Source organism: Equus quagga, chromosome 3 (assembly GCF_021613505.1).
Source record: "Equus quagga isolate Etosha38 chromosome 3, UCLA_HA_Equagga_1.0, whole genome shotgun sequence".
Taxonomy (NCBI): domain Eukaryota; kingdom Metazoa; phylum Chordata; class Mammalia; order Perissodactyla; family Equidae; genus Equus; species Equus quagga.
Window position 1 is genome coordinate 97748737 of NC_060269.1, and position 17979 is coordinate 97766715.

Below are 17979 nucleotides of genomic sequence, written 5' to 3' on the forward strand. Positions count from 1 at the left end.
AAATATGTATGAACGTTTGAAAAATTTTAAGGAGCTACAATTGAATAACAGGTTGGTATATTGGAACAAAATGAATATTTTATGCAAAATAGGGATTCAGGGTGGGGGTCTACAAGGACTTTGAAAAAGCGTCAAAGATGCCTTCATGAACATCAGCGAAACAAAGAGGAGTGCCAGCTAGTGGCAGGTCTTAAATGAGTATGATCTACAGTTTGCTACAAATTTACAGCACTGGGGTATTCAGAATGAACAAAAAGTCAAAAAGTAAAAAACAAACCTAAGCAAGAAATGTTTGTGAAAAGCTTTATTTTCATGGTATTTGTAAAAATACATCAATAAATATTTAAACTTCTCTATTTCAAGACATAGAGAAATACTGCATAATTAACACTAAACAAGGCATTATGCCTTACAAGGAAGACATAAAATGTCCAAGGGCTATTTAGAACATCGTAGTTTTTAAAGCTTCAACATCAGACATGTTGACCACATACTGAAATTGCTACAATAAATAACAACTGACATTCTTCTCAACAGTACAAAAATAGATATACACATACATTCCCCTGCCTGAACAGTGATCTATTTACTTGGATCTCTCCCATTATTTATCCCCAGCCTTTATCACAGTGCACATATAGCGTGGTCTCCCCCCTCAACCCCTCCCCCAAAATATTAGTTTAATAAATGTTCTTCAACATTGAAAATGCATGATCTGTAAATTAATAGTCAGGAGTGAACTAACTTTGATTTAACGTGAAAATAACCTTTTCACACAGTACAGTGAACCAGCAAACATTCAAATCTTTAAATATTAGAATGTTAATATACAAGCTTTGAAAAATAAATAAATAAATACTTATGTAAATAAATAGAAGAACTCTCATAAGAAACAAACACATTAAACACAGTCCAGGTGACCCCGAGAACTATTTGTTTCTCTTCTTTAAGGCTGCCAACAGCAACCAGTACACTTCCTCCTTTTCTCCAGGTTAGTTGGCGCTGCCCCTGTGATGAGAAAATGGTTGCGGTTAGCAGGACTCAAAAAGAATGACTGCAGAGCCCTGCATTTAATGGTACTACTTATACCACTGCTGCCCTGTGTGGCAGAAAATGCCAGGCTCCTGATGCCGTTTAATTAGGAATAAGGGGCCTGTGGTCACAACTGTATTATTAGCTTCAAAAAGCCAGGGCATAATGCTCAAAAAGTACATGCATGACATCCCTTAAGCCTCATAGCAAACCCCGTGAAGTAGTTATTATTATTTCCCCCATATTATTGCGATTCAGTGATTAAGTACTTTCCCTGGGGTTACAGGAAACTCACTTCTTTAGCATCTTTTCGATCATTTTCTTAACCATGGGGGCTTCAGGATTGAGACAAGTTTCCTGTCCATTCTTGAGAGTGGCTCTGCAGAGAGAAAGGAGAATGCACGTGAGGTAGGAGGTCGGGCTGGGGGCATCGGGACGGTACAGGTCACAAGGACAGTAGCAGCGGCGGCGCGCGGCAGCACTTACATGACTTCGGTTTGGGCGCAGTGGGAGCCCGCCGGCGTCACCTTCACGCTCTGGATGTTCTTGAGATGAATCCCCTTCACGGTCTGCAAGCACTGGCAGCGCAGTTCACTGACCACGGGGGCCCCTGCAGGGAGAACGGACTCGGTTAGCGTGACTGTCCCCCGATGGGCCCACCCGATCCCTGTCCCGCCCTTGGAACCCCAGGGCGCCAGGTCTCACCTGCCGCGTGCCGGGTGGCGGCGACCAGGAGAAGGAGCAGCAGCCCGGCCCGGAGGAGCCGGGGAGCGCAGGAGGCGGTGGCGGTGGCGGCGCGGGCCATGGGGCTCAGCTCAGACGGTCGGGGCGGCGGGGCCTGGAGCAGGAGAGCTGGCGGGATTGCTGGCGGAGCGAGCTCTGTGGCTCCCCGACCTCGGCGCACCCCTTTTATCCACGATGGGGCTGCAGAGCTCACAGCCCCGGGCCAGGGAAATTCCCGGACCTCCCGGTCTCCCCCGGGTGCAGAAGGAAGCGCGGCCCCGCCCCTGGGTGAGGCGGGGTGCTGGGACCCGCCGGTGCCGCCTCATCGCGTGACTCTAACTCCGCGGGCTCGGGACTGCTCTCTTCTCCTCCCCAAATCCCCAAAGGGAGAATGAGTCGCCTTGCAAGAGGCGGTGTCACTTGTTACGGAGACAGGCGTCCTGAGGAACGTTAGTTATCAGCATTGGGGGAATTAAGGCGGGGAAGAGGTGGGGAAAGGCGGGGAGAACGGATTTTTCACTTATTACGTACGCGTAAATATCTTCTGACGATGAGATGATTTTGTTTACGTCTGCATAGATACACTCTGTTAAAAATACATCAGCCATCTTAGATTATACATAAGAATGTTCTCTTTGTTCCTGGTATTCTACAAGAACAAATAATTCACATTTGGTGTTATGTCATCTCACAGGGGCAGGGTCAAAAGTTTAATTGTGTTTAATTTAGCATAAAGTGTCGTAATCCTACATAGTTTACTTCCTCTGTGAAATTCTGGAACTTCCAGAGCTCGAGTAAATCCAGAGTACCACCTTTTTGGTGTAGAGGGCGTTGATTAATCCATGAAATAAGGGGCTGGTGGTCATTTTGGAGTTTTTGAGGGGAGAGAAAGCTGCGTTGAGTCGCAGGGTCTACAGTTTGTAGTTTTGTCCAAGCACAAAAATTGTCATAGGCATATGAGATCTGATGGCTAGTGGGAGTAGCGCCCTTTGCTCATTTAAGCCGCAGAGGCGTGTTCCTGTGTCATGTCAAAGTGCTGGATCGCGAATCTAATCCCACTTCCTTGTTTAATGAACACAAATCTCATTCATTTTCATATTATATGGACTTTCTTGCCTCTAGGGATTTGATTTCCTTTCTGGAGAAATAATTGCGATCATGTTTTGTTTCTACTGATTTCTAATAAAAGATTTCAAGCTGTTAACTCGAGCCTTTGCCATTCAGTAGCTCATTTTTTCACCGTCAGTTTTAATGTCCTTTATTGGATTATGTGTAGGTTTCAGATGGTGTAGGTGTGACTCTGGATGCAGACGAGCGACAGGTATGGGGGGACCAGTGGAAAGGTGTGTGCGCTGGGGCGGAACCTATAGATGTGCCAGGGGAGGAATTTCAGCTCTGCCAGTTGTGGGTACGTGACATTTAACCTGTCTATGCCTTAGTTTTTCATCTGTAAAATGGAGATAAACGGTAGTATCCACTTCAATTAGGTTATCATGGATAAATGTGTTAACATTTGTAAGACACCAGCACACATTACATGCTATAAATAATTTTTAAATAAATAAAATAGAAATTGCTTTTTCCATATTACTAAGTTAAAACTCACCTGGGATAAAAATCCTTGTACAAAGAGAAAAGAAGTTTTGCAAAAAACCCCCACAAAAACCATAAACGCCTCCAATATAAAATGTTTATATTAGTTTTTTCCTCAAGAGAAAATTTAGAATGAATTTTTGTCTATTTTAATTATCAGGTAATTTTATAAAGCTAGTTTTAGTATTTTCTACTACAAAATGTGAATAAAAGTAAAGATGTCCCATCTCAATTATTAGAAAAGATTATAAATGACTATATTGTAAATAAAGATTTGTCTTTATAGTTTTTTTTTCAGTATTCATCAGTACAGTCCTGTGAAAAAGAACAGGAATTAAAATTTTTCTTTAAAAGGAGTAGGAAATGAAAGATGACCTAAAGTTTATAATATACAAGTAACTCGGTAGTAGTTGAGAATTTGTATAGACACTGCTTGTTTTTCTGGGATTCTTAGTTGGAAATACTGTGTTTTCTTGAAATAATCAGTAGCTCAGAAATCTACTCTAATAGCCGTTCCTTGAAAGTTAAAAATATAGTTTTATTTTTCTCATTATAGATGTATATCTTTTTATTACAAAAAATTTATGAAAGACAGAAAACATGAAGAGATTGCTATTCAGACTTTTTAATGTTTGTCCAAGGAGCAAACCTTAGCAGATCTTTCCTTTTTCTTCAACATCCCTAGTAACTGACATATATATGTATAAAACCCACTTAGTCTGCTCAACTGCCCCATGAAATGGTTACTGGTTTTTTCTCCACAAGGAAACTCACGGGCCGGGAATTTAAGTAATTTGCCAAGGTCTCGCAGTTAATATAATTCAGAATTTGAGTTCCAGGCAGTGCAACTTTAACCACTACACAATAATTTTTTTTTTCTGAGACAAATGACAACTTCAGAAGGGCAGTTTTGTTTTGTTTAAATATGTTTGCTATCTTCCTGCTTGAATAGGTCAAGTTCACCTTTTCTAAAGCGTAAAAGTAGCAAACTACTCAGAAGTCTCTAGTGTTTTATTCCACTAACAGCAAGGGTTTTCTTTTGTGGTATGAATATGATATAATTAAATTTAATAAAATCCATATCTATTCATCTGTCTGTCTGATTTTCCAAATCAGTCGACTTCACCTCCCAAATCCGGTCAGAGGGAACGAAGACTCCACCCTGGGAGCTTCCAGGAGGGGAACTGAGCATTTTAGTCAGCACTTATTTGCTGAAATAAAGGTCACAATTTTCTGCTGACTCAGCTTGGGCACTTCGTCATGTTTAAATAACTGAAATATTTTGCCGTCAGCATTATCAAGAGGTTACTCAGAACTTTACTCTTTTTATGACTTAAGAAAACAGAAAATGTTTTCCCTAATGCTTTCCAGATCCAACTCAAAGTATTGGTGTAAACGAACACTCAAGGTGAATGAATAGAGCATCAAAAAATTTACAGTAGGAGCCGAAAGGATGAAGCATTTCAAGAAGCAGCCTCATATTTGTAGAATTATCTATAACTTCATGTCTAAGACTTTCTTGACACACATCTTACAAAAGAAAGGTGTTTTCCTACCTCATGACATATTAATTCTCATAATTCCTAAAAGCCTCATATTTATTTTTCAGAAAATTTAAAAAGCAGTGGTGTTCCGAAGCCTACTAAAATAATCCAATTCTTTCTTGTTTTAACAAGTGTCTTCCCTAGCTAATTATTCATTTTATGAGCTGAATGACAGATTTATATGCCCGAACTTTAAACTATTGCAATTACCAATCTTAAAATAGAGCCATCCCTAAAATAAAAGCGTTGGTTGCTAGATCCCATTTTGAGCTACCGTATTTACTGCATCTTGCAGATTTGATTGACACAGTCTAATCTGCCTTTAAAATTCAGAGTTGCTGCTGCATCCTGAGACAATGGAGCCGCAGGAATGGGCAGTGCAGTGCTGCAGTCCCCATTCTGGCCTTGGGAAATTGTGCTGTCACAACTGCCAACCCTATTTTATTACAATCACTGCTTCTGGTAGAATGTCTCTGGCTCTGAGGGAAGAAGAATGAAGATGCCTGAATGTGGCATTCAATCCCTGGATCCATCCACTTCTTCAGTTCAGAACAGTTTGTCCAAGGTCAATGTCATCTACCTGGTCCAGTCTCTAGGACATTTGTCATTTCTGCCTGGCTTGAGTTCCTCTTCCTTCTTCTGGTTACAGAACCTTGGTTTTCCTTTGGGAACCGTCTCTTCTTTCTCCCAGTCTGGGCAATGCAGGCAGAGTGACTCTGTTTCAAAGCTCCAGGAGTGGGCTGATGACCCAAAGTAGTATTGGTCAGTTTTTCCAGTTTGAGTCCAATCCCTAGCCACTCTTGGGTTGGGCAAGTGACCTAAGCCTGGCCAAGTCAGAAAAATTCCCTGGAGTCCTTTTTGTCAGAAAATAGTTGGAAAAACAAGCCGTTGCTTCCTGCTGAGTTATATCTGGTAGAACAGAAGCTTGGGGCTTTGCCAATGCTTGAGGAGAGCTTGCCTGAAATGAAGCCAGCACGGAGAAAAGCAGCCTGAGCTGGAGAGAGACCGAAGGGAATTTTTGAACTGCAGCAAGCAGCTTTGTCTCATCTGCTCATCAGACTTTCTATTTGATAGGTCAAGTGATTTTCCTTTTCATCAAGCCAATTTGAGTTGGATTTTTGTTGCTGACTCCACTTACTGCTAGAGTTATCTTTCTAACTAGAAGGCATTTCAACTTGAATTTAACTCCTTTCTTTCTTTAATTGTTTCAGCATTTTCATTGATCATTTCCTCAGCATTTACAAGGTGTGATCGAAGTTAGGTGTCAGGGATACAAGGAGGAATAAGATAGACTCTGCTATCCTCTAATTCTCAATGCAATTGGGGAGATGAATGTACAAATAGAAAATTTTAGAAAAGCCTGGTGAAAAATTAAAAATAGATCTACCATATGATCCAGCAATTCCACTTCTGGGTATATACACCAAGGAAATGAAAACAGGATATCAAAGAGATATGTGTACTCCCATGTTGGTTGCAGTATTATTCACAATACCCAAGATATAGAAACAACCTAAGCGCCCATCAACAGATGAATGGATAAAGAAGATGGTGATATATATATATACATACAGACACTATATATATATATACACAAAGATACGTACACAATAGAGTATTATTCAGCCATGAGAAAGAAGAACATCCTGCCATTTGTGACAACATGGATGGACCTTGAGGACATTATGCTAAGAGAGATAGGTCAGACAGAGAAAGACAAGTACTGTATGATGTCATTTGTATGTGAAATCTAAAAAAGCCAAAAGCATAAAAACAAACAGTAAAATGGTGATTACCGGGGGATGAGGGTGGGAGGGTAGGGCAGATGCTATTTAAGGGTACAAACTTGCAATGAGTAGTAAATAAATCATAGAGATCTAATGCACAGTGAAATGTATATAGACAACAATATTGTATTAGAATCATCAGACTTGTTAAGAGACCAGATCTTAATTATTCCAACCACTAAAAAGAAATGATAATTATGTGACATGATAGAGGTGCTAATTATTGCCTATGGCAGTCATATTATAATGTATAAATGTATCAGGTTTTTTTTAAGTGTGGTAAATACCACTGTAAATCATTCCTGAGGTGTTAGGAGCAAGGAGGGGCACCTAATCCAACTCTTAGAGAGCGGGTTTGTGAGAGATTGTCAGAGAAGTTTTCTTGAAAGAGGTGCTCACTCATGTGAATCTTAAAGATGAGGAGGAATTTCCCAGGTAAATGAGAGCACTGAGGGGCAGAGGACATTCCAAGAGAGGGCCAAGTGAGCAAAGCCGTGGCTATTGGAAAGAGCAGGATGAGGCTAGGAGTAGCAAGAAGCTCATATAGCTGGTGCTCACTCTGTCAGTAGGGAGAGAGGAGAGAATGAGGCAGGAGGAGGTGGCAGGGCTGGGACACTGGAGGCCATGTGCCCCTAAGATCCTGCTTGTCTGTCAGGACCCAGTTTGTATGTTACCTCCTCTGGCAAGCCTCTTGCGTGTATCTCAAGGTGTTTCCATGGCCCTCTTGCACAGACTACACTGTGACCTTTATTGGCAGTCTACCATGGGGAAGTCTGGAGTAACCTAAAGATTCAGGGCATGTCCAGAAAATGAGAGGAAAATAGATATAAAATTCAAACGACATTTATTATGCACACACAACATACAAGAGACTGTGGTCAGTTTTGCAAAAAACACATAGTGGATAAAACTGAAACTCCAAATGTGTTGCTCTTCTTCCATATCTAACCTGCATACTTCCTTCTGCAATGCAGCTAGTCTTTTCTTCTGTTCCCGTAGTAAAGCCGTCTTGATGAATTCAGCAATCTATAATTATTTAAAGACATTTCAATTAACAGTGAGCACCATTCACTATATTAGATTTTGGCATTATTCCAAGGCTTCTAAAAGAATGGATTTCGATATAAACTTTGTATTTCCATTTTCTTAAGATTATTTTTTAAACTTTTGTGGAAGCAGTAAAGAATAATTAAATTATCTTATATATGATATAAACCAAACAAATACAGGAATGCCAAAATTACAAAAGAATATGTCAAGAAATAAATAAAGGAAATGAGGAAATGTCTCTATGGAAATATGGTTGTAACGGATGAAAACAACATGATGACCCTGTTTGATGCTTCCTGTATTATGGAAGCAAAATTTAGGAAGTTGAGATGAGTTATTAACCACAGCAACCATATTACACACTGTATGGATACATTTTCCAGCTAGAAAAATTGCAAGTCATCATAAAAACCTTGATGACCAAAGAATGTCCTCTGTAATGTTTCAACATTTTGAAATTTGTGAATATGTTCTTTATGGCCCATATATGGTCTCTTTTAGAAAATATTCCCTGTGTGATTTATGCAGTTGTTGGGTGAAGTGTCCGTGTATGTCACTCAGGCCAATTTGTTGATCTGTTGCTTAACTCTTCTATACTGTTATTGATTCTTTACTGCTTTGCCTATTCAACATTGAAACAGTTGTCAGAATCTTTAACAATGATTACGTTTTCATCTAGCGCTCTTTTTAATTTCTCTCCATTTTGCTTTATGTAATTTGATAGTATTTTACTAAGTTCATAAAATTTTAGAATTATTTTGTCATTTGTAAAATTGCCCTCTCTTTACTTTGAATCAGCCTTCTTTATCTCTGACTGCTTCTTTCCTTAAGGCTTAATATATTAATTAGACCTTAATTAATATGTCAGGTATTAACTAATATATTAATAATTTATATTAATAATAGATTAATAATTATTAATAAGTAATTAATATATCCATGCCAGATTTCTTTCAGTTAGTTTTTGTATGATATAACACTTTCTTTTTATTTATTTATTTATTCACTTATTTATTTTATTGAGGTCACATTAGTTTATAACATTATAAAATTTCAGGTGTACATGGTTATATTTTGACTTCTGTATTGTTGGCATTATGTTTACCACCAGACGTCTAGTTACAATCCATGACCAAAAACATGTGCCCCTTTACTCCTTTTGCCCTCCCCCATCCCCTTCCCCTCTGATAACCACCAATCTGTCCTCTGTATCTATGTTTCTGTTTGTTTATTTTCCACATAAGAGTGAAGCCACATGGTAATTGTCTTTCTCCATCTGAATTATTTCACTTAACATGATACCCTCAAGGTCCATCCATGTTGTCGCAAATAGCACAGTTTTGTCTTTTTTATGACTGAATAGTATTCCATTGTATATATATATACCACATCTTCTTTAACCATTCATCTGTGGATGGGTGCTTGGGTTGCTTCCAGGTCTTGGCTATTGTGAATAATGCTGCAATGAAAATAGGGGTGCATATATCTTTTCAAATTAGTGTTTTCATGTTCTTTGGGTTAATACTGAGAAGTGGAATAGCTGGATCATATAGTAGTTCTATTTTTAATTTTTTGAGAAATCTCCATACTGTTTTCCTAGTGGCTGCACCAGTTTGCATTCCCACCAGCAGTGTTTGAGGGTTTCTTTTTCTCCACAGCCTCTCCAACACTTGTTATATCTTATTAATATATATAAAACTTTCAATTCTTTTAATTTCAAGTTGTGTTCTAATATTTAAAGTGTGTCCTTTTTAAGCAGTATAGATTTTCTGTCTTATTTATACAGTCTGATAACTTTTGAGTTTTATTTAGACTGTTTATTCCGTTTAAATTTACTCTAATTCTTAGTATAGTTGGATTTAAGTCTACTATCTTGCTATTCTATATAGCCTTTCTTTTTTTAAATAAACTTTAAATTTGTAATAATTTTAGATTTACGAAAAATTTGTTAATATGGTACAGAAAGTTCCTTTGGCTCTTTTGCCCAGTATCATCTAATGTTGACATCTTACATAATTATTGTACATTTGTCAAAACTAAGAAATTAGCTCTGGTACATTATGTTAACTAAACTTGATTTAGACATCACCAGTTTTCATTGCTGTCCGTTTTCTATTCCACGATCTAATCCTGAATACCACATTGCATTTAGTCATCACTTCTCCTTGTCTTCTCTGATCTGTGATGGATTCTCAGCTTTGTTTTGTTTTTCACGACTCTGACACAATTTTGAGGAATACTTGTTAGATATTTTGTAGACTGTTCCTGAATTTGCTTTTTATGATGATTTTCTCCTGATTATACTGGGCATATAAGTTTTCCAGAAGACTATCATAGAGATGAAGTGCCCTTCTCATCATACCATGTGGAAGGAATGCATGATATTCACACGACATAACTGGTGATAATAATTAGTCTTTTGGTTAAGATGGTATCTGCCAGATTTCTCCACTGTAATATTATAGTTTTTCCCTTTTCCTAATCTCTTCTTCAGAAGTAAGTCGCAAAACCCAGGCCATACTCACGTGGGGAGGGGAATTAAGCTCCATCTTCAAGAGGAGAGAGATTCTACTTAAATTATTAGGCATTCTTCTGTAAGGAAGATTTGTCCTTTCCCCTGCTTTCCTGTTATTTTGTTCCTTTACTCCTTCATTTCTGCCTTCTTTTGTGTTATTTGGATATTTTCTTTTATTCCATTTTATCACCTTTTTCACTTTTTTTTTTTTGAGGAAGATTAGCCCTGAGCTAACATCTGCCACCAATCTTCCTCTTTTTGCTGAGGAAGACTGGCTCTGAGCTAACATTTGTGCCCATCTTCCTCCGCTTGATATGTGGGATGCCTGCCACAGCATGGCTTGCCAAGCGGTGCCATGTCTGCACCCATGATCCAAACCGGTGAACCCTGGGCCACCAAAGTGGAATGTGTGAACTTAACCGCTGCGCCACTGGGCCGGCCCCTCCTTTTTGATTTTTAAATCCAAAGTTTTGCATTTCCTTCTTAGTGGTTATCCCAGCAATTACAATATATATATTCTTGCTATATTACAATTTTCTTAAGTTAATATTTTCTCCAACAATTGAAGAAACATATTCTAAACCCCTCTATCTCCCTACCTGTCCTTTATGCTATTTTTGTCATTATTTTACTTTCCAGTGTGTATCTCCATAGATCATTATTATTGCTGTTTTAAATAGCATAAATTGTTTGAGTTCTGAGGAAGAATCCACTTTTCTGCCTTTTGCTCCCTGCCTCAATAAAAGGAACAGAATTTATTTGCATAATTGTTTGAAAACCACTTACTAAAAATATTTGTGGGATCCCTTGTTAAAATACTGATAAAAATTCAAGTTTATAAAGAAGTAATTTTGAATAATGAACTGGTCAGCAATATTTTACATAAAACTGGGATTCTTAAGATGGTTGGGGAGGGCAGTGTGTCAAACACTCCTTCCTAAGTACGAGAAATGTATGGGAAGTAACAGTCCGGAGCAGGTGTAAAGTTAGGCATGACCTACAGTTTGTGCAATACCTTGGGCAGCCATGAGGAACTAAAGATCATAAAGAATAAAACAAAACCCAAGCATGTTATTTTTTACAAAACTTTTATTTTCATGTCACTTGTAAAAATATAACAGCAGTTTTAACTTCTCTGTTCCAAGATAGAGAAACATTGCATAATGAATATCAAACCAGGCATTATGCCCTACAAGCAAGACATAAAATGTCTAAGGGAAGCTTCAACATAAAAATGTTGACCACATAATGTGAAATAATTTCAATAAATAGCAACTGACCTGCTTTTAAACAAATACAAAAAAAGATGTGCACACACTTTGTCTGACTCTAATAGTGATCTTGCTGTCTAATTGCTTGGAGCCCCCTCTCCCACCCCACACCCCCCACCTCCATCACAGTGCCTGGCACTCAGTGCTCTCCTGATATGTATCAGTTTAATGAGACACTTAAAACCCATCATCTTCAAATTAAATAGCAATCAGGACTGATTATATTTGATTAAACATATTCTCATTTTTAAATACTAACATATAAAATATTAAAATACAAGCTTTGAAAAATAAATACATACATACATATATAAATAGAATTCTCACACAAAATAGTCAAACACACTAAACCCTTTCTAAGTGTTGCCATAAGACAATTGTTCTCTTCTTCGTTTTCAGTGCCAATAAGGGCAGGGACCACTTTTCAGGAATCGCCACCAAAGAGCTTCTTTCTTCTCTCAAGGTCAGTTGGTGCTGCCTCTGTAATGAGAACAAGGTTATGTTACAGGCACTGAGGAAAGCTGTTTTTTTTCTCACACTGGCCCCTAGGCTGAAAGGATTTCTGCATGCAAATCCTTGGCCCAGCCCTGCATCCAGAGAAGGTCCCGCTCTACCTATTGCCCTGTATGGCAGAGAACTTGCTCTTCCTTTGCGAAAAAGTGGGGCTGTGGAGTCAAATCTATTATTAGCTTGAAAAAGCTCACTGACTGCCACGTTGGGTTAAAGATTTACATGCATGACCTCGGTTAAGCCTCATATAACAAACACATGGAATAGCTACTATTATCTACCCCACTTTGCTAAGGAAGAAAGGATTAAAAACTCTCACAGGGATCCTAGACTTGAACTCAGGGAGGTCTCACTGCAAACTCCTTGCTCCTCACCACTGAGATTTAGAGGCCCATGCTGCCCAAAAGCAAGAGTTCCACTTGTCAAGTCTGAAGCCCATTAGGGACTGGGGTAAACATTGTTGTTCCTTAATGGGTAGGAGCCATTTTAGCATCATTGGCTAAAGCTACATAATCTTTCAGAAATACATGTTTACCCACACTCATTTAAATGGAGATGGAGAGATGGGGATGGAGGGCATCGGAAATACACTTCTGGCGTTAGAGCAGATTAATGACTTCAGTAGCAAATTTAATTGTAAAATAATGATTTTCAGTTCTTCAGCTAAACCCTGGGTTTCTCTGATATAATTTTCAAGAGGCGGATACCAGCATTTGTGACCAATGGTTCTTGTCACACGTGTGAATAAAAACCATAACTCACTTGTTTAGCATCCTATCGATCATTTTCTTAACCATGGGGGCTGCGGGGTTGAGGCAAGCTTTCTGTCCATTTTTGAGAGTGGCTCTGCAGAGAGAAGGAAAAATGCACGTGAGGCAGGAAGTGGGGATCAGGTAGAGTGGGGGGCATCGGGACGGTGGAGGTGACAAGGACGGTAGCAGCGGCGGCTCGTGGTGGCACTTACATGACTTCGGTTTGGGCGCAGTGGGAGCCCGCCGGCGTCACCTTCACGCTCTGGATGTTCTTTTGGTGAATCCCCTGCACGGTCTGCAAGCACTGGCAGCGCAGTTCACTGACCACGGGCGCCCCTGCAGGGAGAAAGGACTCGGTTAGCGTGACTGTCCCCCGATGGGCCCACCCGATCCCTGTCCAGCCCTTGGAACCCCAGGGCGCGAGGTCTCACCTGCCGCGCGCCGGGTGGCGGCGACCAGGAGCAGGAGCAGCAGCGCAGCCCGGAGGAGCCGGGGAGCGCAGGAGGCGGTGGCGGTGGCGGTGGCGGTGGCGGTGGCGGCGCGGGCCATGGGGCTCAGCTCAGACGGTCGGGGCGGCGGGGCCTGGAGCGGGAGAGCTAGCAGGATTGCTGGCGGAGCGAGCTCTGTGGCTCCCCGAGCCCGGCGCACCCCTTTTATCCACGATCGGGGCGGGAGAGCTCACAGCCCCAGGCCAGGGAAATTCCCGGACCTCCAGGTCTCTCCCGGGTGCGGCCCCGCCCCTGGGTGGAGCGGAGTTGGGAGACCCGAGGGTGCCGCCCCACCGCATGTCCTCTCTCGCGTGACTGTAACTGCGGGGACTCGAGACTGTTCACTTCCCGCCCGAAATCCCCAAAGAGGGAGTGAGTCGCAGCCATCCTGGAGCTCTGTCTGCGAGGGGGGACCGTGGGAGCCGAGTGACCCCTGGTCGCCAGGCGAGGAGGGTCAGACTCGTTAGACTGATGTAGGGACTGCTCCACATCTTTAAGGAAGACGGTTACTTTTCTTAAAGACATCTCAGTTGCTGAGATTGAAAAAGTTGAGGCGAGAATGGCAGCCTATCGATCCTCTTTTCTCTTTCATTTGGGTTTTGCAGATTTTATTCATTTATGAAATAAGCTCACTCTTTAAAAATACATCTGTCATCTCAGATTACATGTAAGAACATGTGTCTTGTTCCTAGTGTTTTATGATCTCAAATAAATCACACTTAGTGCCATGTTTTTCTGCGTTGGGATGGGTGGTAGGGTGAGGGGACAAACCACGGCCACAGGTTACTGTTTATTTTAGGACACAGTGCTGTACTCTTTCATCCTTACTTTCTTTGAAATTCTGAGACTTCCCAAACTCTAGCAATTCTTGGAGCAGCAACTTTTTATTGTATAAGAGGCTGTGTTTTCATTCATGACACTCATTCTGGAACTGTGAGAGGCGGTGTTGGGTCAGGAGGCCCACCTTTCTAGTACTGTCCATGGACAGAAAGAATCATAGCCACCAGAGAGCCAATACCTGGCAACTCTTGCCTTTACTCCTCTAAGCAGCAAACAGAAGTGTTTTTTGAAATGTATAAATACCAGATTCCTGGCATTTTCCACTCCACATGGTCTGAATTTCCTGCCTCCTGGGATTGATTCTCTCTTGAGAAATAACTATCAACGTGCTTTAGTTCTCTAAGAATGGCAATCAAGCATTTCAAAATCTGTGTAGCTGGAGCCTTCTCACTAGGTAAATCACTTTCCACCATCGGCTTCAATATCCCTTTTTGGATTAAACTGTAGTTGGTTGAAGTTGGTTCTCCAGGGTAGATGCAGGCCTCAGGGATGTGTGTGATGTTGGGCCAGTGCTGAGAGAAGAGGAGGTGGGTCCACCTTAAGAACAAGAAGCCTCAGGAACAGAGAGTTTGGGAAGACTGGCAGGACTGAAATCTCAGCCACACACTTACTTGCCGCATGACCATCTGACCACCGGCAATTTATTTAATCTCTCTCTGCTCTTGTTTTCCCTCTGTAAAAGAGAGCTAATAAAAGTGCCCACTTCACAGGGTTATTATGAGTATTAGGTGCATTAACATTTGTAAAACAGCAGCACATGTTAAATACTACGTAATATTTGCTAAAGAAACAAAATAGAAGTAGTGTTTTAAAACCTTGTTATTATAGATAAATATTTGTGTCTCCCCAGAATTCATACATTTGAGCCCTGTACCCCATTGAGATGGTATTAGGTGATGGGGCCTTTGGGAGGCAATCAGGTTTACATAAGGTCGTGAGGGGGGTCCTCATAATGGGATTAGTGCCTCTATCAGAAGAGGCACCCAGAGAGCTGCTTCTCTCTCTCTGCCATGTGAAGAAGCAGCAAGAGGGCGACTATCTGCAATCCAGGAAGAGGGTTGTCACCAGATACTGAATGTGCAGACACCTTCATCTTGGATTTCCCAGCCTCTAGAATTTGACTTGTTATTTAAATCACCCGGTGTATGGTATATTGTTATAGTAGCCGGAACTGATTAAGACACTTACCTAAACAGAAACACTCTATGGTGAATCCTTATGTAAACAGGAAAAAAAAATTTTTCAAGGAAACATTTTTTAATTTATCTTTTACATTTTCAGCATCAGGAATTTTGAAAGGAGGGTACATCTTTATTCTCTGGCGATCTTTGAATAGATTTTAAAAATTCATTGTTTGTTTGAAATTTTAATTTCAATTACTTCCCGTATAAAATGGGAATAAGAGTAAAATTCTCCCCAATCCATTTATGGGAAAATATTTAAGAAATGACTCTCTCTGCCTTGGGCTTTGACAGCTGGCTGCCCCAACAGTAAAAAGGATTAGCTATAATGATTGCCAGACCCAACCCAAAGTTTTGACGTGAATGAATACTGCGGAAAAGTAGAATTTCAGCTTATCTACAGTATCAACCAAAATGATGACATATGTCAAGAATGAAGCTATTATTTGTAGAATTATCTATAATGTGACTCCTAGAACTTGTTTAATCAAAATCATTTGCTTTCAGGAAGGAAGTAGAAAGGGTTTCTTTTTCTTTCATAATGTACCACTTTTCATTATTTAATTTATGACAGCCCCATACGAAGCCTCAGAAAATTTTAAGAGCACCAGTGTTATGAAGCCCAACATTATAAACAAATTGCTTCCTGTTTTAACACGAATGCCACTTTTATTTGCACAAGATGTACACCTATGCAATCACTAACCCAATGACGTTATCTCTAAAATAGAAGCTCAGTTTACGAAATTCCATTCTACTCTATAAATTTTTATTATATCTTTCAGATTTGACTAATACAATGTCATATACCTGCAAAATCTAGGGTCGCTGTTCCATGCTGAGCATTGACCTTGCCAAGTGGCCCCAAAAATGAGTGGTGTGGCTTTGGTTTATCCTGGTTTGCCTTGAGAGCTTTGCTGACAAAACTACCACCCCCTCCCCATCCATTTCCTAACAGCTATAGTTTGTTGTTTAATGGTTCTGGTCTGAAGGGAGAAAATGAAGATGACTGAACTTCTTACTGGATCCCAAGATCTCTTATCCCTCTGTCTAAGAGCACCCAATTGAGCATCAGAGTTAACTTTCCCATCCGATCTCTACTGCATCTGCTGTTTCCACCTGTCTGGCACCACCCTTCCACCTTCTTAAAACAGAACCCTGGATTTCCTCTGGAAATCTTCACTTCTGCCTTTATCAGTCCATGGGATTAAGGTAAGATGACTTCAATTCAGAGCTCAAGAGGTGAAGTTTGTGACATTAAGGCAGCGTTGATCCCTCCTTCCTGCCTGTGCTCTTGCCCAGGCCAATATGGGTTCAGAGTGATTAAATATAAAGTCGCATATTTAGCAATGACTTACGATTGGCCAATTTAGTGACGAAGCCACTTGTGCAGGAACAAAGGGAATTGAGAGGTTCTTGCTCCTTGTTGAGATTGCCAAACTGGTAAGATGGAAACTTGGAGTCTTGCGGTTACTTGAGAAGAGCCTGCCTGAGAATGGAGCTGTCACAGAGGAAAGCACGGAACTGGCCTACACAGGCATAGGATTACTGGAGCCCTTGTTTGAGCACCTGAATCTAGCTTTGCCCTACCTAATCCATTGATTTTATTGTTATATAGCAATTGAGTCTCTTTTCTTTTTAAACCAATTTGAGTTGTGTTTCCATCACTCACAGTAAAAGAGTCATGAAAAATGCCTTCTGTCTTTCATGTCAATGCTAAAGTTATCTTTCTAACAGATGGACTTCTTCACTATTTAAATCTTTTCTTCCCTTCCTTTCTCCAACTATTAACTTTTGCGTTAAGATTTATGAATTTGGAATCAAGTTAGGTTCTAGGAATGCAAAAAGGTATAAGATGTGTTCCACTGCCACCAAACTTTCAGTCTAATAAGAGAGGCAGATATATCTACAGAAAATCATGATGCAGCCTGGTAAATCCCATGAAGAGTATGCCTAGGATATGATAGGAGCCCAGAGATAGGACAACTAACCTTGTTTCTCAAAGGAGTGGGCTGAACTCTAAGAGAACTTCAGAGAAGCCTCTTTGTGGGAAATGCCCCTTGAATTGAGTCTTAAAGGATGAATGATACTTTCCAAAGTAAACAGGGAGATTAAAGGATGGGGGAAATATTCCAGAAGGAGATGACCAGATGAGCAAAGGCATTGAGGTTAGAATGAGCATTGTGTCTACTGGGAGCAGCCAGCAGTTCATATATCTGGAGCTTAACCCATGAGGCAGGGAGAGGGGAGAGATGGAGGCAGGAGAGTGAGGCAGGACTGAAGGCCATATGTGGACCTTCCACTGGAATGCTCTTAAAATCCTTCTCAAGGTGATGCAATGACCCTATGTGCACAAATCCACCGTTTACTAAGTGGGATGTGGGAGGGTCTGAGTCAATAAAAGGCCCAGGATATGGAAGAAAACGAGAATATAGTGGATATTCATTTTGGTAGATCTTTACTAAGCCCTGACTTTTATAAAGTTCTATGACAGGTTTTAAAAGAGATGCAAAATTGGATAGAAGCCAAACTTTTGACATTCTTTAATATCTAACCAATACATTCCCTCCTGTATGCTAGGTAACTTCCGTTGTTGTTGTACCTGTAGTAAATATTCTGATGATTTTAGCAATTTGCAATTATTTAAAATCATTTCAAGTTACACTAAGTAACATTCAAAACTATTGGCTTTG

The 17979-nt window shown here is 40.4% G+C and overlaps 2 protein-coding genes across 2 annotated transcripts; both read right to left on the reverse strand.

The window, feature by feature from the left end:
• Window positions 1–289: 289 nt before the first annotated feature.
• On the reverse strand, window positions 290–2168 carry LOC124237356 (growth-regulated protein homolog gamma-like). The gene is made up of 4 exons (XM_046656908.1): window positions 1738–2168; window positions 1519–1642; window positions 1328–1411; window positions 290–1008 (listed from the first exon to the last, which is right to left on the reverse strand). The coding sequence occupies exons 1-4, from the start codon at window positions 1835–1837 to the stop codon at window positions 993–995; spliced, it is 324 nt and encodes a 107-aa protein (XP_046512864.1). The 5' UTR covers window positions 1838–2168; the 3' UTR covers window positions 290–992.
• Window positions 2169–11312: 9144 nt separating this feature from the next.
• LOC124237335 (growth-regulated protein homolog gamma-like) lies at window positions 11313–13478 on the reverse strand. The gene is made up of 4 exons (XM_046656866.1): window positions 13209–13478; window positions 12990–13113; window positions 12788–12871; window positions 11313–11995 (listed from the first exon to the last, which is right to left on the reverse strand). The coding sequence occupies exons 1-4, from the start codon at window positions 13324–13326 to the stop codon at window positions 11980–11982; spliced, it is 342 nt and encodes a 113-aa protein (XP_046512822.1). The 5' UTR covers window positions 13327–13478; the 3' UTR covers window positions 11313–11979.
• Window positions 13479–17979: the final 4501 nt, after the last annotated feature.

Coding starts and splice junctions, on each gene's coding strand:
- LOC124237335 (XM_046656866.1), bottom strand. CDS start 13,326: ATGGCCCGCGCCGCCACCGCCACCGCCACCGCCACCGCCACCGCCTCC. Junction 13,114..13,208: donor CGCCACCCGGCGCGCGGCAG/GTGAGACCTCGC, acceptor TTCTCCCTGCAG/GGGCGCCCGTGGTCAGTGAA. Junction 12,872..12,989: donor TGCGCCCAAACCGAAGTCAT/GTAAGTGCCACC, acceptor TTCTCTCTGCAG/AGCCACTCTCAAAAATGGAC.
- LOC124237356 (XM_046656908.1), bottom strand. CDS start 1,837: ATGGCCCGCGCCGCCACCGCCACCGCCTCCTGCGCTCCCCGGCTCCTC. Junction 1,643..1,737: donor CGCCACCCGGCACGCGGCAG/GTGAGACCTGGC, acceptor TTCTCCCTGCAG/GGGCCCCCGTGGTCAGTGAA. Junction 1,412..1,518: donor TGCGCCCAAACCGAAGTCAT/GTAAGTGCTGCC, acceptor TTCTCTCTGCAG/AGCCACTCTCAAGAATGGAC.